The sequence below is a fragment of the Eubalaena glacialis genome, chromosome 2 (assembly GCF_028564815.1).
Source record: "Eubalaena glacialis isolate mEubGla1 chromosome 2, mEubGla1.1.hap2.+ XY, whole genome shotgun sequence".
In the NCBI taxonomy this organism is placed as follows: Eukaryota; Metazoa; Chordata; class Mammalia; order Artiodactyla; family Balaenidae; genus Eubalaena; species Eubalaena glacialis.
This window is the reverse complement of record NC_083717.1, coordinates 166,201,335-166,225,794: the sequence shown is the minus strand read 5'-3', so window position 1 is coordinate 166,225,794 and position 24,460 is coordinate 166,201,335. Positions and strand designations below refer to the sequence as shown.

Sequence of the window (24,460 nt, the reverse complement as noted above, 5' to 3'; positions counted from 1 at the left end):
TAGTATACACTTTAATGTATACTATGTAAAGTATAGCTATGTAACCACTACCCAGGTTAAGAAATAGAACATTCTAGTACCCTGGTACCGTTCCTGTCCCCTCCCAATTACTACCCTCCTCACTCCTCCCTAAAGGGAACCACTATCCTGACTTCTAACACCATCTCTTGGTTTTGTAAGGGAAATTCCGAACCTCTTTTTGCCTCAGTCTCCTCATCTGTAAAATGGTGATAATATATACTCCCACCTCATAAGCTTGCTGTATGATGAAATGCCAGGCACCAGGGTAAGTGCACGTTAAATCATTTAATCCTCCACGTAACCTGAGGGGGCAGGTATTTACTTTAGAGAGCTTAAGCGATCTGTTCAAACTGGTAAGGGGCACAGCTGGGATTCATGCCAGGTCTGCCTGAAGCCTGCACTCTCAGAGGCCTGATCCTTGTCTAATTGACCCTAATTCTCTGAAAGACTGAAAACTTAATATCCAGAATGCTGCCAGGCAGTTGGACTGCCTTCAGCCAGACGGAATGTAAGTATCCCTGACAGAACCTGCCATACAGTGGGAGCTTAACAGATGCTCTCTGGGCTATCTGTATAGGCAGTCCCAATAAATATTTCCATCTCTTGTACTGGTTACACACACTTTTAACTGTTCCGGCTGCTGAAATGACCCAAAAGGAGGGAAAAAGTAAAGATGCACATGCTTCTAGTACAAATCCTGGGTCAGGTTTAAGAAATCCTCCCAGGTGCTCTGCAGACCGTCCCCACCCTGCGAGCTCCAACTTGGGCTCACCAGCCCGTGGTTCCCACCCCTCCTGTCCAAGCCATCACCACGGAGCTTATGCTGCTGTTGGCTGCAGCTCCTGGGAGGCAGAGGACAAAGATGTCCCTTAGCACCTCCTTATCCAAAGGAAAAGGACCCCTTGTACCTGGATGACTACTGACAAACAATGATGCTGGGAGCAGGGTGGCACAGCCTGGAGTCTCTGCAATTCCCATGAGGCACAGCCTGGAAAAGCCGTTAAGGACAGCCAAGTACAAGTCTCCTCTGGGAGGAGAATGGGCATCAGTACCCTTCAAAAAAGGTACAATACCCATCATCCACATTTAACATGTTTACATTTTCCATATTTAGTTTCAGATTTTTTAAAAGGAAGAAAATGTCACAGATACAGTTAAAGGCCCCCTTTTAACTTTCCTCCACCCAGAGAGAATCGCTATTCTAAAACTGGTCTGAGTTCTAGGCCTTAGTATTTCCACTACACAACATTTGTCCATGAACAATATAAAGAACACATTTATGTGTTTGATTTTAAAACGCATGTAAATGGCATCACACAGAATCTTCTACAACAGCTCAATCTGCATTGTCTCCTAGATGCAACTGTATTCATGTTTGTAACTCCAGTTCATCTGTTTTCACCGCAGAGCATTCCTTTGTATGAACAGACCACAATTTATTTATCCAGTCTCCTGCTGATGGGCACTGAGATGGTTTTCGCTTTTTTTTTTCCCCTCTGCTGCTGAAATGAGCCTCTCTTCCTGTCCTCCTGTCTCCCACTCCCATGTATGGGAGGCTTCTCTAAGACAGTTTCTTACATCTGTGGTTAAGAATTTCATTTTTCACCACAGTGTGCTATATACACACAAACATTTGAAACAAAAGTTTCATAAAATATTTACCCTTACTAAATATGAAACTGGTATTTTCTAACCTATTTCATTAAAAAAAAATAAAAAAGCTGCTCAATAAGTTGATTTCCTGGGCCACAGTTTATAGGATAGGTCATGACTCACAATTTGAGAACACTGCTATACCTAGAGTGGAACTGGGGGGTTGTAAAGTACACGCATCTCCAACTTGAAGTGGCTGTATCGTTTACTTATACCAGCATTTCCCCCCATTCTCCACCTAGGCCAAAACTTGGCACTATCAGACCTTAAAAATCGTGTTTATCTGAATGGGCATAAAATATCTCCTTTCAATTTGCATTTCTCTGAACTACATCTGATTATAGTTATTTGGGTTTCCCTTACTGTGAACTGCCTCTCTATATCCTTTGCCTGCTTTTCTATCGGACTGTCTTCTGATTGATTTGGTTCCTTTCCCTTTCCCTTCAGAGCTTCAAGAGGAGCCTATGTTTATCCCCACTTCCTCGCCTTTCTTTTACTCTTCAACCCACTGAAATCCAGGTCAGACCCTCACCTTTCCAGTGAAATGTTCTCCCCAAGATCTCCAGTAAGCTCCTAATACTAAATCTGATGAAGGATTTCCAGTCCTACCCGGGACCATGCAGCACAATTTCTACCTAGACACTCCTTCTTGGCCTCCACAACCACTCTCCTGGCGTTCCATCCTTGGACCTTCTCCTATCACCAAGATTCCCTGGCCTAGGTCCTAAGCCTCTTAAACTCGTGTCTCTCCTCCACTCCTGCTCATCAGTTCACATCCTTTCCACCATGGTCTTTAGTCTTGCAACAGCCTCCCATCCGAGGTCTCACCCTCACCAGCCTACCACCCTCACTGCTATGAGAAATGAATCCATGACTACAGTCCTCCAGGGGCATCCCACAGCCCCAAGGATTTGGTTTTGCAAGGTGCTACCTAGCCAGAGACGTCACTGATACCAAACCACTTACTGCTGCCAAATGTGCCAAGCTCTCTTCTCACTCTTCTAATGGGAGCTCCGTGCCCTCCTTCCCATGTGGGAACCACCTCCAGGAAGGCCACCCCAATCCCTGCACCCTACAATTCCCCATTGACATGACTGCAAAGACTGACCACCTGCTGAGGTGCCCAGCTCCAGCACCTTGCACAGGGATTCTAGATGCCCAATAGATGCTGGTGGAATGCACACACACACCTCACTGAAAAAGGTACATCTTTGCCAAGCAATCAGGCAACGATCTTGACCATCTGAATGTGTGATGTGTGGGTATCGTGTTGCCTTGGGTGGTAAGCCCCATGTTAAATATCTCTAGTATAGGGGCTGCTGAAACTATAAATGAGAACACTGTATCTGGGCAGCTCAATTCCTTCTGAGATAAATCTCTTTTCCTTCTACGTTTGTAGGGCAAGGATGTGGGGAGAAAGTCCTTACCCATGTGCACTTACCCATGTTACTATGGCTGAAACCCAGGTTACACTCAATCTTTGTATGGCACTTACAGAGCCAGTATCACAGAGCTAATCCTTTAAAAGGCCACAGGTCAATGAAGAACCTGGTAAGTGTAGAAAAAGTTCAGTCTAACCTCCCACCACTCTGGGGAAAAGTGCAGAGTGCAGGTCTGAACCATGTGTCATTTTTGTAAAGGGAGAAAGTTTAAGACCTTCAGCAGAAGCATCAGGTGCACAAAAGCCTGAAGATTACCTGAAACGACCACCAGAGGGCAAGCCGCTGATCAAACCACAATAGACCACACTCGTTTCTTTTACTGTGCTTTCCTTTGCTGCCCTTCGCAGTGTGGTTTTTTTTTTTTTTTTTCCTTCAAATTGAAGATTTGTGGCAACCTGGTGTTGAACAAGTCCACTGGTGCTATTTTCCCAGTGGCATTTGCTCATTTTGTGTCTTTGTGTCACATTTTGGTAATTCTCACAATATTTCAAACTTTTTCATTACTATTTTGTTAATGGTGATCTGTGACCAGTGATCTTTGATGTTACTATTGCAAAAAGATTATGACTTGTTGACGGCTCAGATGATTAGCATTTTTTAGCAAAAAAGTATTTTTAAGTTAAGGTATGTACATTGTTTTTCAAACATAATGCTACTGCACACTTAACAGACTACAGTATAGTGTAAACGTAACTTTTATATCTATATCTGTATCTGTCTATCTCTGAGGTATGCCTATATATGGATTTTTATCCTCACAAAGCATGGATAAACGCCATACTGTCTGAAGATCAGAAATGAGAGCAAGGTTCTTGTTTTCTCTCTTTTAAAGGCTTGATCTCTTCTGCCCTCTGGTAAGATCAAGACAGTAACAGGTGGTCCTGTCACCCCACAAACCCCACCAAATGAAAGCCACATAAAACTTTCAATTTACAGAACACACACAGTTTTGTGTTTGTCTTACATAAAAGTTATAATCAGATCTCTAACGTGCTTTAGGCTTTAAAACCCTTTGAGGGACTTCCCTGGTGGTCCAGTGGTTAAGACTCCGTGCTCTCAATGCAGGGGACCTGGGTTCGATCCCTGGTCAGGGAACTAGATCCCGCATGCGGCAACTAAGAGCCCACATGCGCAACTTAAAAAAAAAAAAGATCCCACGTGCCACAACTAAGACCCAGTGCAGCCAAATAAATAAATAAAATAACAAACAAACAAACCCCCCCCCCAAAACAAAAAAAACCCCAAACCAACAGATCCCAATTCAGGCATCATTTGTTGAGGACCCATGACATGGCCAAGCACTGTGCTAAGTGTATTCACAGACGTTAACTAGTTAACCTTATGACAACTCCGAAGCTGGCGTTAGGTATGACAAGTGGTCACATAGTTTCATTTATGTGAGCGAACTCATTTATTATGGAAATGAACCACAACAAGACTCATTAACATGTGGCTTTGGGTCAAACAATATCACTCCATGAAGGACACGATGGACAGCTGTCCTCTGCATCATCAAGAGACCCCAGGGATCCCAGCTACCCTGACACTGTACTGTGTGCTCCTACAAAGCCCAGATGGCTCTCTGGGAAGGGAAGGAAGAGACTAGAATGAAGAGTGCTCTAAAGAAGGCCATCTCTGGGCAGGGAACCTAGGCCCAGAGCCCACAGCCCCAGTCCGATGTCAAAGGAACACCCTTCTCTGGTGTGTGTCCTCAGCCTCCCTGCCTTGGGAGGCTCCTCCTCCTCTGCCTCAGGAGGATTTGGGGTTCCTTTTCAAGGCTTTACTGTTCCTTTCTGCTTTGTTCCTCTGCTAAAGCACCAACTCTCAAGTTCCAGAACAGTGTCTGGCACCTGGTAACATTGACATCATTCCAGGACCTCAGCTACTTCTCTGTGCTCCATGGGAATCCTTGTTTTCTAGCAGGTGCACAGCTTTTTCCTACAAGGTGAGACATTCGTGCAGAATGGCCTAGACCTCTGGACACTAAAACACCATCTCACAAACCCCACAGATGCCCCGGTCTACATCAGGGCATGGCCGGCCCACCAAACCTCTTCCTTCACCTGCCAAAAGATACAGAATGTGGGAATCCAGGTGATTCAGCGAGGCCCAGCTCACAGCGTTCACCTGGTGAGGAAACACACAGCAAGATGGAAAGATTGGTTTGATGCCAACTTATGGAGAGAAACAGACAAATACTTTCTTATAGAACAGACATGTGACTGACTGCTTTCTTCAGGTCTCACTCCTTGAATAGGGGCTGGAACAAGCATTCTGAGAACAAGGAAGCTCCCTGCCCCACCATGCAGAACCTCAAGGGGAAACAGAAGAAGTAAACCTCAGGCCTCAGTCCTTCATCATCAGCATGGGCCATCTGGTATACCCTCTGGTATAGGCCAGGGATGAATTCTCTGCAATGGACCTCACTTCACCCAGAAACCATTTTCAACCTGTGTCCATCTTGTGGCTCATGTCTCAACAGAACAGAAAATCACAGCTTCTTACAGATGCAGCCATCACCCACTGCAATGTTAAAAGTTGCCCCCTAGACAGCAAGCTCCTTACATTTACATAAATTTCAGTGCTGGCTACGATTGACTGGAAGATTGACACAATATTCTGACATATTGGGAGGACCCTCCCTCCACCCAGCCCTCTGTGGCCCACCTCCCAGGAACTCTGTGCTTTAGCATGGGCTCCTTTGGATCAACTTAACCCTCCTGGAGGGAAGTCCCTGCAACAGTTTAATTAAAGCAGCACTGCTTCAAGTCCTCCCCCATGTAAATTCATTTCTCTTCCAAGATGAGAAACTAATGAGGCCCTTTTCTTCCCCTATGAGTTCTCAGGATCTAAAACTCCATTTTTTCCCTTGAGAAAATGAGGTAACCGAACCCTGCCTTCTTCACAAAGCTCTCTCCTCTACTCTGAATTTGGCCAATTACCGCAGTGCCCTGGATCCAATGGCAGAGCAGGCTGCCATGGCTAAAGGGAAGGGCAGCGTACCTTCCGGTTGGTGAAGTAGAGGTTTTCATGCATGTGCACCCTGAGCGTGGGGGTCTTCAGGCCGTGCAGGTTGATGATGCCGTACTTGGAGCCCCCGACTTTGACATCGTTCACGGTGAAGAGCCGGTCACTGTTGGTATCTGCCTGGAGAAGGGAGGCGGACTGTGGGTGGCCTCCCAGGCTGAGCCACGCGGTCTGCCAAAAGACCGTCTACCCAGCCCCCACGCTCTGTGTGTTTTCACCAGGTGAGGGTTCTCACCCATGAGGAAGTGCGGAATGACCTGACTTGCCCCTACTTGGTGTAGCCATCACTGGGCAAAGCTGACAGGCATCTGGTCTCACAGTTCAGGAGCAAAAAAGGCAGTGAGGGGGCATGGCCAGTCTGCACAGTGACCCCTCTCAGAACTGGGTTTGGGAGAGTCCTAACGTCCACCCAGAGGAGTTTAGATGAGCCACACGGTGACAGAGCATGTGGCCATCATGAAAGCCACACAGCAATGTGGAAAATGCTAATTATTACTGCCAACGGATAAAAGAAGAAAGCAAAATTGTATTCCTATTACATAGGCATTGTGATTATCACCAAGTAAAAAGAAAGGCATCGCATGGGGAAAAAAACATTACAACAGAAAAGATGGTCCTGGGATGTGGGTTATTTTTAAGATTTTCTTTTTTCATTTAAAAAATGTGGTTAATAATTATTTCAAAGCAAAACCTTTATATGTTTATGTGTTTTTAAAATATATTTATAAATATACACAAATACACATGGGTTTGGGTGCTGGTGAAAACACACTCACTTTGCAAGTTTACTCGGCAAGAATAGTTATATTCCTGAAGAATCATTACCAGTGACTAGAGTCAGATCTGAAAACTCTGATCTGGGTCACACCAGCCATCCAGTCATCGTAACTCTGGATCATGGGGAGGGTCTTCCAAACACCAGCACACAAAGCATGGAGACCAGGTGCTCAGGCCATGCTACGCAGCAGGTGCACAGTGATTTCCACTGTCCCCACCCGCTTTACTGAAGAACCCCAGGGAAGGGGCTCCTGAGGGGAACCCACCACAAGAAAGTATTCTACTTGATTCAGGTCAAACTGTACCCCAAACACAGGAGAAAACATGAGTCCTGGCCCCCGACACTCCTTACGTGAAGGGCTCTGTTGTAGAGGTCCTGGGGCAGGACCTCAAGGGTAAATTCCGTAGCCTCAGCCTCCAGTCCTGTCAGTAGACCTGTCAGTAGACCACCAGGCTGAGGCTCTCTATTTCGTGTCCTTCTCTCACTCTCCTTGGCTGTCCCTCAGCCTCCAGGAAGGCCTCCAGGAGTTGCCAGTCCAGCTGAGAGGTCTGGCTACTTCTGTTTGCAGTGGACGCTCTGATCCTCTGCCAACATTTCTCTGCCCCCTGGCTTCCAGTCCGGGTCTAACCAGAAGCAGAGAGATCATTTTCTGCTCCCCACAAATGATGCAATGGAGGTGTGCTGGATGTGCAGGCCCAGAGACATGGCCTGCAGGCCCCTGTTACTGAGGTCAGGGACAGAAAGCAAGAAACTAATACGCTGTTGCTACTGAAGGACACTGGTGCTTCAGGTTTGACCACCAAATCCTGTCCAGTATGGAAAGGATCAGAAGCCCCTGGTCCGCCATGTAACTTTTCAACTGTGTACACAACATACCCATGGGGAAGTTACTTTGTGATGGTTCTCTGTCAGCGTGTGTGGACCCCGGCTCTAATGTCAAATGACAGAGCTGTAGTGGGGGTGACAATGGTCACAGCACAGCCTGTCTTGCCAGCTTGGCATCTGCCAATGGGTAGCTGGTAGGTGCTTGTTAAAACCATAAAACCTGCTTTCATGGCTAGTGGCTTCTACATAGCCAGGCTTGATGAAAACAAATGCAAAGCCACGAATTGTCCAGGGGATGGCAACTATATCTCTGGAACCCACAGATGGCTCCCTCCCACTCACCAGTATCAGGTTAAATCGGTCACTTGCCAAAGCGGAGGGATCCGAGCTCTGAATTTGGACCTTTTTCCTCTGCATGCAGCTCACTCGCAGCTCATGGGCTAAACTGCAGAGGAGAAAGAGCGGGGGCAGGGGAGGTATGGACGTCATACCTAGATATCCATGAAGATGCAGGGGTTCTGCTCTGTCCCACACCCTGAAGACTACCTTCTCTCGTCAGCTCTCTCTCCATATTAAATCTCAGCAATGGAGATGAGCAAGGCCCCAAAGAATCTCAATTTTAGAACTCTTAGGAAAACTAAAGCAAAGAAATGGGTGGCTCATTCACAGTGTCAAAGAAAGTCAAAACTAGAAGGACTTGTTTTGGATCATCTAGCGTAACTCGTTCTCTTGAGATGAAGAGAATGGGCCTGAGAAATGAAACAACCTGCTGAAGGGCACACAGTTCATGAAGAGCCAGGCATTCAGCTGCCCATCCGATTGCCCCTTTTCCTCTCCACCAAAGACCGAGCATGTTTTAGGGTGAAGAACAGATCTTTCTAACTAGACCTTTAACTCTTTTCCTTCTCAGGAGGAGAGAAACAGAGGACAGGCACACCCCTACCTGCCCTGGCTGACACTGCCTGCAGGGCTGGCCTTCCCTGAAGGGGCCTCCCTGGGTAAGCCACCCACACTCATGTTGTTTCTTCACTGGCCCAGGTAGAGCAGGAGGCAGCAGAATGCAGGGGTTAGGAGCTCAGGCCGGGGAGTCAGACAGATCCCCCCGCTTGCTAGCTTTACCTTGAGCAAATCATTCCACTCTGAGTCTCAGTCTCTTCTTCTGGAACCTGGGGAAAGTGTCAACCTATCTCACAGGGCTTTAGTTACAACTGTATCAGACATCACCAGTATTTAAAGTTTAGTACACATCCATTTAATGTTCCCTTTTTGGTGACAACTCATTAGAAGGAGAAAAAGAGGCAGAAGGCTGACGGGAGAAAGTTAAAGGACCTTCTACTTAACTAGAAATGATTTACAAGTAACAAAGAGGAGCCATCCTGAGAAATTTCTGCCCAGTTTCTCTGCCTAGATCCCCTCTCCTCTCTCCCTGGCTCTAAAGGAAGGATTATTCTCTCAGGGCTGATTTCAGCGGCAGAAGCAGGCTGCTGAGCTGAAGCTCCTCAGCTGTGAACGCTCCTCACGGAGTAGCCACATGCTCTATCCTGACAATTCTTGGATCATGGAAATAAGAAACAGCAAAAGAACATTCATGAAGAAAACATAACAAAGAGGTATTATCTTACCGGCAGTAACTGGTGACGTTGAGAAAACCCAGCTTGCTTTTTTGTAGTAAGGAAGATGCATTAAATCCCAACCTGGCTATTTTCTAAATTAAAGAGAGAAAGATTCAGTGAAGTTTTATGTTATTGTATAATGAATTGTGTTTTTAGGATTCTAGTCTCCTCTCCTTGGAAAGAGGAAAAGCCTATCACAACGAAGTATGTGTGAGTTGGGAAGTCTGCTCAGCACCTCTCCAAGTCCCCCATCAGTTTATACCCGAGGGGATGAGGCCACTGAGCTAGTGAGTGCAGGAACGGCGCTGGACACTCAGGTCTGCAACACGCTTTCCATTCGACCTACGGTTACTGTGGGGCCCAGACTTTCCATTCCATTGTCCTCATGATCACGGAAATGTCCTGGCATCTCATCTCCAGAAGGGGTACCAGAAACCCTCGTATCCAAACCACACACTCTGGTTTTCTATTTAAAATACACAGTTACAGAGGCTGTATTGGGCTGCTACCCAAGAGACTCCTGGGAAAGGACAGAATGTAAGAATTCCTGATGAAACCCAGCAAATAAGAAACGGGGGGTGGTGGTGGGAGGAGATTTCTTGCCTGTTCCTATTCTCTTCATCAGGTTCCTGTCAGGGAAAATTCGACACCACTCTCCTAAAGTGCGCTACGCTGAGGGTTACAGGGGCGTTTAATTGGCACCTCCTTGCGGCAGTGGGTGGATGCTGGCGGGAGTGGAGGGGACAGGGCAGCTCCCGGGGCTGTGGAGCCTACCTTTCCCTGCTTGTCCTCTTCCTCTAGCAGCTGCAGCCTTTTGCTCTCCATTTCCTTCTGCCGGATGCTCTCCTTCGTGAGGGGGTTGCAGTTGTTATGTCCAGGGAGCAAGCGGAAGTAGCGTTTCTTTTCAGGGTCAAAGTAATAACCTGGTAGATCTTTAGTCAAAAGAAATAAAATCCAACTTAAAACACCGAGCCACCCAGTGAGGAGCCCAGGGGCCTGTCTACCACCCCTCACAGCTGCCGGCCTTTCCTGAGGGGCAGGAGGTGGGCTTGCACTGCCAGTCACCATCCCGGGCCCAGTTCAGTCCTGTGGGGGGCTGTTTGACTCAGGATCACAGTTCTTGTTTCAATTTGCTCCCAGAATTTCCTCCAAGCCAGGAATGGGCTGATCACACACATGGAGTGTACCCACACACAAGTGAAGACACACAGGACTGAGGAGAAGGGCAGCCAGAACAGACATAACTAGATGACGAGGCACAACTAGGTTTCATCTTTCCCCACAGGCAGGGCCGGAGGAGCCCTGTCCAGCAGGCTGCCTTACCTGGCACAGAAGAACTGCCAGCTGTGCTGGAGGAGGTCGACGGGGCCTCGTCATTGCTGTGGCTGGAACCCTGTGGGCTTTGCTGTGCCCCTGTATTATTCCTGTTGACACACAGCCAAGGTTAACTTGCAGCCAATGAGTCCTAGTCATTCTTTGATTCTGGGGTCCTGCAGTTCCATAGCCTTCACCCCAACCCTCGATTACTTGAGGAGCACTGACCCCTCTTTTTCTTGGAAGCAGTTTACCTACTGCAAATACACCAAAGTTAGGGCATGGTTTTTGGTTTCTCATCCTTAAGAGGATGCAGGTCACAGTAGTTCCTCTTTTGTATCTCATTTGAGCATTTTGTGAGGTCTTTTGGAATTTTCCAGATGAAAATGAGAACAGAAATCTTGGCCAATAAGAATTTTACCAGCTGGGCTCATTTGTCAGCTCAACAGCAGTTAAAAGGGCAGGTGAATTTCATTTTTTATTGGATTCAGCAGTACAAAAGTTTAAATTTTACTTGGCTACTCAACCCTGCAGATGGAGAAACTGGGGTTCAGGGCACAGAGGTGATTTGCTCAGCAATACTGGGATAGAGCCATGGTTTAAATACTCATTTTGCAAAGCTACAAGAGGCTTCTGTGGCAATTATAGGCTGAAGGATATAATGAAAGAACAAAAGACCTAATTTTAGAATTCTGGTAAAATCCACTTTAAAATCAAGAACTTCCCCTGCCCCCTATAACACCAAAAGGAATACAAACTGCAAAACTAGGTTAAAGGAATCACAGAACCCTCTCTTTTGTCTATAAATACTAACTATGCACAGTTTCAGAGAAAATTATTTATTCTCCCTTTTTACGGCCCAGAGCTTCCTGAGGAAGTTCACCTGTGATCAGCAGCAAGAGGAGGATGGATTAAGTGTTATAACAAACGTCTGCATCTCTAGCCCAAGGACTGCTGCCCCATTCTTTCCACAGGGAGCCCGGAAGGTGGCTGTCCAGCCGGCTTCCACATGACTCTGCCAAGCTGAATCAAGACTCTCTCCCTGCACAGATCACAGTTTGCTGCACGACGCGCTCTTGAGGGAAGGCCTGGGGCCCAAAGAGTATCCATGGTTCTCCTCATAAAACATACAAACATTGGGTCCTGATCTTTCTACAGTATGGGTCATGTTGGGGACTTTGGCTCAGAGTCCCTATTATTCTGCACCAAATGAGGCCCACCATATACACAGGGCCTACTCAGAGACAGGCAGCCTGATGGGGCTTTACATACATTATTATGAGCCTCACAAGAGAAGTATGGTACAAGAAGAGTGACTCAGGTGATTAAATAGCTTGACCAATTTCACACAGGAAAAAGTAGAGCGTCAAACCCAGACCTCCTAATTCCAAAGCCCTTGTTTCTTCCACAACGTTCTGATGCTTTTTTTTTTTTTTCTGTTTGAGTTAATCTGTTCTAGAGAAGCATACTGGCATTTGACATCTTCTGACCCTATAGCTAGAAATCTGTCCATTTTAAAAGGAGATCTGGAGTGTGAAAGAGTTTTGAAATTGGCATACGGGTCTCCTTTGGTGAGGAGAGGGCTGTGCAAAGACTTCCTATGGCCAGAAGTCACGTCAGCAGCCCTGAACTGTGAAGAGGTATCCTCTCCTGGGGTGGGGTGGGGTGAATCATGTTTTGAGATTAGACTGTATTTCATTTATGCAGAAAAATAAGTAGAGTGTGGAAAATATTTATTATGGGGATTTCACCTAAGTATACACTGTTCTATTTTTCAAGCTGGGTGGTAGGTACCTAATATTCATTGTATTATTCTTTATACCTTTTTGTGTTTATTAAATACTATATCGTGTTATATATTATATAGCCTTACCTAGGATTTAGGCTGAATTAATGAAATTAGGTTTCCAGAAAGCTATTTTCATAGGCTGAAAAAAAAGAAGAAAAAAGACTAAAAAATGGAGAAAGAGCTCCCCAGTTGTATCAGATAATGTTTACTTCTAAGCCTGTGGCTAAGGCTCCAGCCAGAAGTCATGGTCACACTGAAAAGAAAGACAAGTGTGGCCACCTCCTCACTACTCAAAGTGTGGCAGGCGGGCTGGCCCCCAGCAGACACCCCCTTGGGAGCATGTGAGAAGCACAGACTCTAGTCGGCCGGACCTCAGAGCCTGCATTTTGCTGAGACCCCCAGGGAGTCATGTGCGTGTGAAGGTGCTGTCAATGCTAGGCAGACACTGGGCAACAGCACTTGCCTCTCATTAGAACCATGCTGTCTGAACCAAGGGTTGTGTCGGTGGCTCCTTCTCCCATGTCTTCTACTCTGCCCCCTGCTTTTATGCATTTCAGCTGCTAAAAGAGAAAAAGAAAGAAAATTACATACAAATGCACGTGTGCACACCTTCTCTTCTGTTTGCTTGTTGATAGTTCCTTCATGCTCAGAACTAGGCAAAAGGATGGCCCAACCTGGGTTATCATTAAAGCTGCCACTAAGCCTTACCTGTAGGACTGCCACCAGGTGGACACACAAATAAAACCCAACGCGTCTGTAGCCATCTCTCTGGCTGCAGTCCTCTTACCTCACAGCTGATACCTGGCCCGACAACCTGCCAACCTCCATTCCCCAGGTCACTGTGTGACGTGTTGACAGACTCTCACAATTACTTTCTGACAACAGTTTGAGCCTGGCATGAGAACCCTCCTAAGCTAGTCTTCTTTTCGTTACCAGATTAACTCCAGAGCATAAAATAATTTTTCTTTCAATCCACACACATCCCTATTCATAGAGAATAGTTAATCGTGAACACTATCTCTTCCTCGGTTTCAGTATCAAGCAGGAAAAATTGTGAACAAATTAAATGGGGCCAGTGGCATGTGACTTCTCAATGTGCTTTAGAGAGTGTTTTAGTTTCCTGAAGTACACTAGCTGTTAAAGGGAAGGATGTGCACATGCATTTGTTGAAATAAGGAATGATGTCTTAAAGACACTGATGTTGCCATAACTATTTTGAGTGGCTTTTTCAAGTCTTATCTTGTATGGCCTGAATTTATCACTTAATCATCAAATCATCACAAGTTTTAACATTGGGAATCACATTAGGAATTCTTAAAGAGACTGAACTGTAGTACACAGACCAGCTGCTGCGAGTTTCATGCTTTCCCAACACCTGGTGATCCTTTCCCCACTCAGTGGAGACACTGTGACAGTTTACAGAATACACTTTAAAAGTATATTCAAATGCCGTTAACAAAATTAGAAAAAAATTTCTAGGGCTGAATGCAACCAAAGAATAGATTAGAAAATCTATTTGCTTTTATTTTCCAACTTCTACTTTTGAGTAGGAAGTGCCTGTTATCATCAAACAGAGCACCAGAAGTCTGGACCTACATTCCAGAATTCAGTATTTACCCAACGACTTCTGTGTCAACCTATGATTGTGAGTTGGGGCTATTCGATACAAAGGAAGAAAAATTTAGTGAGTATAGTACTTAACCAAACATTTCGTGAATTCTGTAATGAAGTCCTTGATTTGCCTGCTTCAGAGTCAGTGGGAAGCAGACTCCACAACCTGGATTAGTTTAACCAGCCACTCTCTAGTCCTGTGCCAGAATGAATAAGCACTACAAAAGCTCATCAATATAGCCATGCCGACTTGGAGTCATCACAAATGTCTCACTTTCATCCTCTGCTGGGACATTATAAATTGACCTAGTTTTATTTATTCCTAATCTGATTCACTCCCGACAATCCAGGGTGTTATCACTCTCCTAAAATCCCTTCCCACTTCCTCTTAGTCACACTTAGTAGACAGCATAGCTCCCTACCTCACCCAGAAGAGAGATGTTACCAGTACGAACACCCCCAACTTCTTTTTCATCCCCTCCACAAACGCCTGCCTTTACTAATTCTTATCATCTTCCTTTTTGTCTTGGAGAAACAGGTGTCCCTGTGCCTTTTCCAGGCAAACCCATCCCTCCTGGCTGTTGATCTCATTTCCTTCTCAAACTCTGCAGACATCTGTGTTCATATATGTTTAATCAATCTCCCCCTCTCCTTATCTCAGCTTATGAACACGCTCAGGTTTTTCATTCGTATGTGCTCCACTTCCAATCCAAAAGGCACAGAAATGTTCTGGAAGCATGGTCTATATGTACACATGCCACTTCTTTATTTTCCAATCATTCTTCAACTCACTGCAGTCAGGCCTCCTCCATCCTCACCGTTCTGCTAAAAGGCTCTTGCTGAGGTTAATGATCACCTACTTGCCAAAGTTAGTGGTCTCTGTTTAGCCCTTATTCCTACAACACATGACACCACAAAGCTTCACTCTTCCCTAGGTTTCTGGAATATCTTTCTCTTGGTTCTCCTCGTACTTGTCAAGTTCATCCTTCTCTAGTTTCTCTTGGGTCACCCACTCTGTGTTTACCAACATTCTGTCCTAGATCCTCTTCATTTTATACTTAATACAATCTCACCTGCAAACACTGTTTCATCTCTAACCTAACATCAAGTTCTTATAAAAGGCTACCTCCTGTCTACTTTCACAGACCATGTTCCAAAGCGAGTTCATGATCTCTCTCTAGTTCCTAGTCTGCTCTTTCACCTATCTGTATTTCCTTTCTCTGAAATTCTACTACTGCCCCACCCCCATCCAAAAATATAATAATTTTATTCATTTTCCTCAGCAACCACTTTAATGGCTCCTGAATACCACATGTATAGGTTTCCCTTTGGATCAATTATCTTAAGCCTCAGACAAAGAATAAAGTTGTATTTATTAATTAGTTACGTTACAGGCTAAAGGCACTGTGCACAGGAAGGGAAATACGTATGGATGGTGATAAGAAAACTGGTAAGAAAAATAAGCCATATTGACATAAGATTATCATTATTACCAACCAACTCTACAAAAAAAGATGAAAACTTATTTAGATTGCACATTCCGTACATGATTTCAGTTTGCTTTAGTTATGAAATGATGCATGAATAGTGGAAAAGCATAGGTAACGGCGAGTCAAAGGCGTCAGATCACCCATCAGGAGGCAGGGTCATTGGCCCACCTGCACCACTGTCCTCGGTAGAGCGCTGCACAATCAGAAGGACATGGTAAATAACGAAATAAATGTTGAGTGCTGGTTTTGGCCAAAGACAATATTTCTATTTATTTATTTATTTTTGGCTGTGTTGGGTCTTCGTTTTCTTTTTTTTTTTTTAAAGTATTTGTTTATTTATTTATTTATGGCTGTGTTGGGTCTTCGTTTCTGTGCGAGGGCTTTCTCTAGTTGCGGCAAGTGGGGGCCACTCTTCATCGCGGTGCGCGGCCCTCTCACTGTCGCGGCCTCTCTTGTTGCGGAGCACAGGCTCCAGACGCGCAGGCTCAGCAATTGTGGCTCACGGGCCCAGCCGTTCCGCGGCACGTGGGATCTTCCCAGACCAGGGCTCGAACCCGTGTCCCCTGCATTGGCAGGCAGATTCTCAACCACTGCGCCACCAGGAAAGCCCCAAGACAATATTTCTAAACCACCACCTCACACAAGCACAGGTGCAGGCACTGCAGTGGGAGAGAAGGGAGTGATGGCTCTGAATAGAAGAGCCAGAGGGGAGAGTGAGTTTGAACCCAGTCCATCAGGCAAGGTTGGCAGAGTGAGGGGCCTGCAAGCAGTTTGGTATGGCCAGAGCCTAAAGTACAGGGGCTGGGAGATTAGGCTAGAGAGGCAGGCAGGGTCAGATGCTGAGGTCTCTGGGTGCTCGGTAAGTTCGCTGAGTAACATGACTAGACCTGCATTTTAGAAAGGCAGCGGTGGAGGGAATAAGTTGGAAGTTAAGGACTGCTGTAGCAACTCAGGTTACATGAACCCACAAACATGGAAGTGATACTTGGGATAGAGAACCCTGAATTTAGAAAGATTTAGGAGGTGAATTTCATGGGAGAGGTGGAGAGACAGCAGCTGAAACCTGATAAATGAATAACTGGTAGTGTTCTGACCTGAGAGACAAGGAGGAGGAGCAGTTTGGGGAACGAAGACAGTAAGTCTGATTTTGAACAAACCAATCTCAAGATGTTTGTAAATAGGGGTCTGGGAATTCAGAGGGAAAATGAAACTAAAGATATAGATTTGAAAGTCACCAGCACATGGTAACAGAGTGAGACAAATGTGGCTCCAAAGCCAAATATATATATGTATATATATAGCAAGGATTAAAATTCAAAATTAGAGACAATTTTATTGGACAGTAATATGAAGTCAGCACAATCAGTTTTTAGATTGGTATTTCTCAACCAAGGGCAATTTCACCCACCAGGGGACATTTGGCAATGTCCAGGGACATTTTTGTTTGTCACAACTTGGGGGCAGGGAGGGGTGGGCTCCTATGGCATTTAGTGGGTAGAAGCCAGGGATGCTGCTAACCATCCTACAATACAGGACAGCCCCTTACAACAAATTATCCAGCCCCAAATAGTGCTGAGGTTAAGAAACCCTGCCCTAGATAGGAAGCACTCAATCATAATTTTCTGGGTGAAATGTTGAATCCCATCTCCTCTGGAGCCACTCTGCCAGGCACAGACATTAAATAAGATGTGTTGTGGAAGGCTGAGCTTGGCTTTGCCTTTTACACAAGCTTTCAAGTACTTGAAGGATAAAGAATAATAATTTCTAAGAGACCATTATTCTAGAAAGACAACGTTAATCTCAAACAAATAAACAAACATGATTTAACTTTTTGGAAAATGATTGAGCAATACTTACCAAGTAATTTAAATGTACATGCCTTCTTCTGGGAATAGATCCGAAGAAAATAATCCAAAAGGTTGTAAGAATTATAGGCAAGATATTTACTACAATTTTCCAACTCACTTTCTAAAGCTAGTAGTCCTCTGTTGCCAAAACCAGACAGAGGTATCACAAGACAAGAAAACTATAGATCAACCTACCTTATGGACACAGCCACAGATCCTCAACCAAATCCTAGCAAACCAAATCTAGATGCATATAAAATGGATAATACACCATGACCAAGTAGGATTTACCCCAAGTTCAACATACAAAAATCAATCAATGCCATACACCATATTAACAGAATAAATGAGGGGAAAAACCTCCACGTGATTTTCTCAAGAGACGCAGAAAAAACACCAGACAAAATCCAATACCCTGTCATGACAAAAACTAGGCACTTCCACAACTTGATAAAGAGCATCTACCCCACAGCTAACATCATAATAGTGAAAGACTGGAAGCTTTTCTCCTAAGGTTAGGAACAAGACAAGGATGTCTGTTCTTACCATTTCCATTCAACATTGTATTGGAAGTTCTAGCCAGGGGCAATTAGGCAAGAAAAAGAAATAAAAGGCATGCAAACAGGAAAGGAAGAAGTAAAACTATTTCTATTGGCAGATGACATGATGTTATACATAGAGAAAATCCTAAAGAATCCACACACACACACAAAAACTACTGGAGCTAATAAATGATTTAAGCAAAGTTGCAGGATACAAGATTAATATATAAAAATCAGGGCTTCCCTGGTGGCGCAGTGGTTAAGAACCCGCCTAACAATGCAGGGGACACAGGTTCGGGCCCTGATCTGGGAAGATCCCACATGCTGCGCAGCAACTAAGCCCAGGTGCCACAACTACTGAGCCTGCACTCTAGAGCCCGCGAGCCACAACTACTGAGCCTGCATGGCACAGCTACTGAAGCCCGTGAGCCTAGAGCCTGTGCTCCACAACGAGAAGCCACTGTAATGAGAAGCCCGCGCACTGCAATTTAGAGTAGCCCACGTTCGCCACAACTAGAGAAATCCCGTGCACAGCAACGAAGACCCAACGAAGCCAAAGATAAATAAAATAAATAAATAAATAAATGTATAAAAAAATCAATTGTACTTCTATACACTAGCAATGAATAATCTAAAAATGAAATTAATACAAAACCATACAATAGCATTACATTACATTAGCATCAAAAAGAATAAAGTATTTAGGAATAAACTTAACAAATAAGTGCATAACTCGTACACTTAAAGTATAAGACATTGTTGAAAGAAATTAAAGAGGACCTACATAAATGGGAAGACATCCATGTCATGGATTGGAAGACTTCACATGGTCTACAAATTGATGTACAGATTTAACACAACCACTATCAAAATTCCAACTGCCATCTTTGGAGAGATCGACAAGCTGATCCTGAAATTCATATGGAAATTCAAGGGACACAGAAGAGTGAAAACAATCTTGAAAAAAGAGCAAAGTTGGAGGACTCACACTTTCCAATTTCAATGCTACAGTAATCAAGACACTGGTACTGGCACAAGGATAGCAACATAGATCAATGGAGTAGAACTGAGAGTCCAGAAATAAACCCATATACCTATGCCAATTGATTTTTGACCAAGACCATTCAGTGGGGGAAAGAATAATCTTTTCAACTGCTCGGACACCTGGACACTCACCTGCAAAAGAATGAATCCGATCCCTACTTCACATCATATATAAAAATTAACTCATGGATCCAAGCTCTAAAACTGTAAGACTTTTAGAAGAAAACAAAGGTATAAATCATCATGAACTTTCAATAAGCAATGGTTTCTTAAATATGACACCCAAAGCACAAGAAAAAATAGATTAAGTAGACTTCATCAAAAGTAAAAACTTTTGTGCAAACACACTATCAAGAAAGTGAAAAGGGGGCTTCCCTGGTGGCGCAGTGGTTAAGAATCCGCCTGCCAACGCAGGGGACACGGGTTTGAGCCCTGGTCCGGGAAGATCCCACATGCCATGGAGCAACTAAGCCCACGAGGCACAACTACTGAGCCCGCGCACCTAGAGCCCGTGCTCTGCAACAAGAGAAGCCACAGCAATAAGAAGCCTGTGCACTGCAACGAAGAGTAGGCCCCACTCGCCACAACTAGAGAAAAGCCCGCGTGCAGCCACAAAGACCCAATGCAGCCAAAAATAAAATAAATTAAAAAAAAGAAACACCATTCACTTCAAAAAAAAAAAAGAAAGTGAAAGGACAACCCACAAAATGGGAGAAAATATTTTTAAATCATATATTTGATAAGGACCTAGCATCCAGAATATATAAACTCAACAAGAAAAAAATAACTCAAAAAGTAAGGAAAAAAATCTGAAGACATTTCTTCAAAGATACACAAATGGCCACTTAGAACACGAAAAGATGCTCATCATTAGTCAATAGGTAGATGAAAATAAAAACCACAATAAGATACCACTTTATACCTACCAAGATTGTTATAATAAAAAAACAAACAAATCCAAATAACAAGTATTGGTGAGAATGTGGAGAAACTGGAACCCTCATACACTGCCGGTGGGAACGTAAATGCTGCAGTCACTTTGGAAAACAGTTTGGCAGTTCCTCAAAAGGTTCGACATAGAGTTACCATATGACCTAGCAAAATCCAGCAGAAATGAAAACATATGGCCATATAAAAATCTGGACAGTAATGTTCATAGCAGCATTATTCATAATTGCCCCAAAGTGTAAACAATCCAAGTTTCCATCAACTGATGACTCAATAAACAAAATATAGCACATCCATACAACAGAATGTTATTCAGCCATAAAAAGAATGTAGTACTGAGGCATGCTACAATGTGGATGAACCTTGAAAACACTATGCTAAGTGAAAGAAGTGGGACACAAAAGGCCACACACTGTATTATTTATTTGATGTATATGAAATCTCCAGAATAGGCACATCCAGAGAGGGAGAAAGAGAGAAGTGGTTTTCCAGGTGCTGAAGGAAGAGGGGGTACTGAACAGGGAGTATAAAGGTTCAGGTCCTTTTTTTATAGCTTCTCGAAAGTCTACTTTTCTGTTATGAATAATTGCTTTTTCCAGTTACCCCAGATGAGTTGATAAAGACTCTGATTAAATTGTTTTATGTTTCCAAGAATAACTGTTGTATCTTTTTATTATCTAGGTGGTAGCTCAGAAAATTTTTTATAGAATTTTAAATGATTTATGGTGTTCCATGTGTTCTAGTTTATGTTTTTTTAGGCAACATTCCACCAAATTACTAGCTTTCCAAAGGCTGTAGTACCATGTATAATACTTTAGTACGACAACAGTTTAAAAAGAATTTTTTTAATTCAAGTATAGTTGATTTATAACGTGTTAATTTCTGCCATACAGCAAAATGATTCAGTTATACATATATATTCTTTTTTAAATATTCTTTTCAATTATGGTTTATCATAGGATATTGAATATACTTCTCCGTGCTATACAGTAGGATCTTGTTCTTTATCCATCCATTCTATATATAACAGCTTACATCTGCTAACCCCAACCTCCCCCCGCCCCTCCCCCCTGGCACCACAAGTCTGTTCTGAGTATGACAGCAGTTTCGCTTTAAAGCCAGAATCAAGTTGAATGTGACTCTAAACTAAAATTTATGCTTTGTTCATTTGTAAAACATGGATATATTGGTGTCATATTTCCTTTATTCTGTTTGATTATACACTTGTTGAAAGGTAAATTTACAGATCAAATGATGAAACTTCATGTTTCAGTAAAAGTTTTTTCAAGAAAAGAAAACTTGTCTTTTTATTTAAAGCTTCATGGGATAGAATTTATATTTAATCAGAATGACTAGATAGGATCCTTTTGCGGAGTCAATCTAAAAGAAACTAAATGGAATTGGTAGATCTTTTGGTTTTTGATATCTACTTTACTATAGGACTCCCAACCAGGTACAGTACATTAATATGAAATACTTTGAAACCCATAATCTTAAAAAAAAAAAAAAAGTGTGAGAGTTATACAAAAAGATCATATATCACTAGGTAGGAAGTTGAAATGACTGGGTGTGTAATATTTTTTAAAACCTTCATTTTGGATCAGCATAAATATCCTTCCATTTTTCTCCCCTATTTTCAGGAGCATTCCATTTTGATGTTTAGCATAGCAAGCCAGAATAAAGTTTTACAATTCAGCAATCCTGAATTCTGAGTCATATTAAGATAAAAACGGAAATGAGACATGTACTGAGGAAAAATAATTTTCTTCTTCTGTAATGTCTAATTCATCTTCTTCTTGTTGATCCCCTTAGTCCACAAGTGGACACCTGTCCTGTTGCAGACACTTAGCTAAAAAAAATCTCTGAAAAGGCAACTTTGAATTTGCTCTTACAAGTGAGATGGATAATCGGGTGAATACCTAGAGCTTCTGAAAACCTCACATTTTCTCATCAATCTTTTGTATATTTTGGAAGGCACCAGTGTATACCTCTGGAGCTTTGCTCTGAAATAGCATTTCAGTAGTGATAAATTCTGAAAATACAGTTTTTATATCCTTTACTTTCTGCTTTTCAAAACTGCCAACAGTTTCCTCCAGATGAGCGTTGTTTGCACAGCATCCAGGGTAGCTCTCTGTATGTGGGTTCGCCATGAAATAACAGGTCCAGCGGATGGGTGTGCTGACTTGTCCTTTCTACTTCAGGTGGCTGCTTAGCTTCTCCATTCCTTGATGCTGATGTCGCTGTGAGGTCATCCCGTTTCGTTTCTACAATGGTTGCTTTGGCCGCAAGTCTCTCAGCTGCGGTGGCGTACCGATAATCCTTAAGTACGGCACACTCCTCAGCGGTTTTTCCGGCCCTTGTTCAAATCTGTGGTCTTCACGGAGACGCTCTCGCTTAAGAGTCGGCTCTGTCTCGCAGCCGGGCAGTTTTCTGCGCAGGCGCGCCAAAGACTTGGCACAGCTCTCCAAACTGCTCCCGGTTTGAGCGGCCCAGTTTCCGGGTACCGCTTCCTTCCCCTCCCCCAAGACGCCATTCTGGGCCTGGCCGCCAAATTCCGACGGTGCGACCCAGAAAAGGCCCGGCCTGGGGGCCTCAGGCTTGAGGGGTGGCGGGCAGCCTCCCTCCCGGCCTCTGTGAGAGGTGGGCCCGGTCTCGGCTGCGGCCCACAGCCGAAATTCAGCACGGGGCGGAGGGTCCACTGCCCGCACCTGAGCAGCCGCCTCAGCATCCTGCCGAGCACGTGGCCCGGAGCCTAACAATGCCTCGGCCTAGGCCGCGCCGGGGCCACAGTGCTTATTTTTGGCGTGATGAAAATGTTCTGGAATAAGATGGTCGCACAACCTTGCGAATATTCTACAAAACCTGCCAAACCGTACACTGTAAAACGGAGAATTTTATGGTATGTGAATTATATCCCTCAAACAAAAAAAGATTTTCTACTACAGCAGTACTATACCATTTATGAGTGAGGCACATCCTAAATATCCAGCGATAGGTTTATGGGGATTATAGAGGCTACTGGACTGCAGCGTGGAAAACGCTAACGCCACTGGTTTGAAAAGCCCTACGCAAAATGGCCTCCACAGGGGGCTTGCCGTGGCCACCCTGCGTCGGCGTTTATTTAAAACTCTACCTCACAAATGAGGACATGGAAGCTTAGAGGGCCAAGCATGGTGCCCAGAAAGACACAATGCGTGGGGGAAACGGCATTCCACCCCTGCTGGTCCGGCCCCAGGACACCACCTCAACTACAGTCTCCACCGTTATTTAAAACTGAAGTGTGGGGCTTTGGACTTCTGTTTCCTCCAGGAAGCTGTGGTCTCAGTCTTCTTTCCTTCCGGCTGTTTCTGCGTCTGCCAAGGTCTGTGGACCACACCACGCCCGTCCCGGGGGACGGGGTGTCATGGTTTCTAAGGACAATTGGGGAGACGACGAGGCTTCCTGGACACGGCGAGCGCTAGCGTGGAAGGCGTGGCTTTGTCGCTACCGTAACTCGGTGTGGAGGTTACCTCGGGAAGCTTGGGTTCATCCCACGGCTCCGTCACTTTACTAGTTCGCGAGTTACCTCAGGTAAGCGACAACCTCACTAGAGCTCTTCTGCGTCTGACGGAGGTATTACACTACCACCTACCTCACTGGGCTGGTGTATGGAAAGCTTAGTTAATGTCTGTAAAGCAGTTGGCAGTGCCTAAGCACTCACGAGGCGCTTGCGTTAGCTGTTATGCTGACCTGTCTGAAAAAATCAACCTCAACCTGAACTTTCAGGTAAGCCGCCACCAAGGGCCCGCAGTCCAGCCATTGGCAGGTGTTGGGTGGCAACTTCACATAAGGATTCAGAAAAACTCTCCTTCAGGGCGGACACGGAGAGGCGACACTCGGGGTGCCCCTCCCCCCGTCTTTACGGCGGCAGATCCGACAAGACGCGCGAGCTCCACCCGCCCACCAATTCCTCACAGCCGGAGCTCGCCGGGCCAGCCAGCCACCCACGCCAGGGTCATGCCGGCGTTCCACGTGCTCGGCTCCTCCCCGCCCCTTTCTCGGGCCTTCCCCCCACCCCCATCCTACCCCGAGCTCTGTCAGGGTAGCAGCAGCCGCTCCCGGACCGACGCCAACACTACTTCAGTCAGCGTAGACTTACTTGATCAGAGGGGCCTTTCCGACTCTCCCTCGGGCGCAGGGTCTGCAAGAGTGGGAGCTAAGCGTAAAAGGACGCGGAAAGACCGAGGTCTAGAGTCTGCCAGTTAGTTGTGTCCGTTCTCGCGTTGTCGCAGCGGATAGGGCCATAGCGGCCGCCCCTTCCTTCTCATTGGACGCGTTTTCTGACTGTCTACGCCAATGGGGCGGATCTTAGGGAGGGGGAGGGGATTGGGAGCTCGGCTCCGCCCAGGCCTGGCGACGATGCAGCGAGTCGGCGGCAGGCTTGATTGGGCTTGGCGCGTTTGGGGCGGGGCCGGGCGCGCTTGGGGGCAGGGCCGGGGCGGGGCCGGAGGCTGAGTTCGGACCCCGGGAGCTCCGA

At 45.1% G+C, this 24,460-nt stretch overlaps 1 protein-coding gene and 1 pseudogene across 3 annotated transcripts in view; both read right to left on the bottom strand.

Annotated features, from left to right (window-relative positions):
* The window catches only part of DCAF4 (DDB1 and CUL4 associated factor 4), a 34,196-nt gene extending 9,968 nt beyond the window's left edge, over window positions 1-24,228 (bottom strand). For 2 of the 3 annotated variants that reach the window (XM_061182708.1, XM_061182709.1), the window contains exons 1-9: window positions 24,083-24,228; window positions 12,926-13,022; window positions 10,683-10,783; window positions 10,134-10,291; window positions 9,369-9,451; window positions 8,089-8,191; window positions 6,120-6,263; window positions 5,194-5,243; window positions 930-1,009 (exon numbers count right to left, since the gene is read on the bottom strand). In XM_061182708.1, the coding sequence (XP_061038691.1) occupies window positions 930-1,009; window positions 5,194-5,243; window positions 6,120-6,263; window positions 8,089-8,191; window positions 9,369-9,451; window positions 10,134-10,291; window positions 10,683-10,783; window positions 12,926-13,014 (808 nt within the window). In that variant the 5' untranslated portion in view covers window positions 13,015-13,022; window positions 24,083-24,228. The remainder of the gene's footprint in view (window positions 1-929; window positions 1,010-5,193; window positions 5,244-6,119; window positions 6,264-8,088; window positions 8,192-9,368; window positions 9,452-10,133; window positions 10,292-10,682; window positions 10,784-12,925; window positions 13,023-24,082) is intronic. The other variant, XM_061182710.1, reaches the window with a different exon arrangement.
* Window positions 21,663-23,942, bottom strand: LOC133084726 (CBY1-interacting BAR domain-containing protein 1-like; annotated as a pseudogene).
* Window positions 24,229-24,460: the final 232 nt, after the last annotated feature.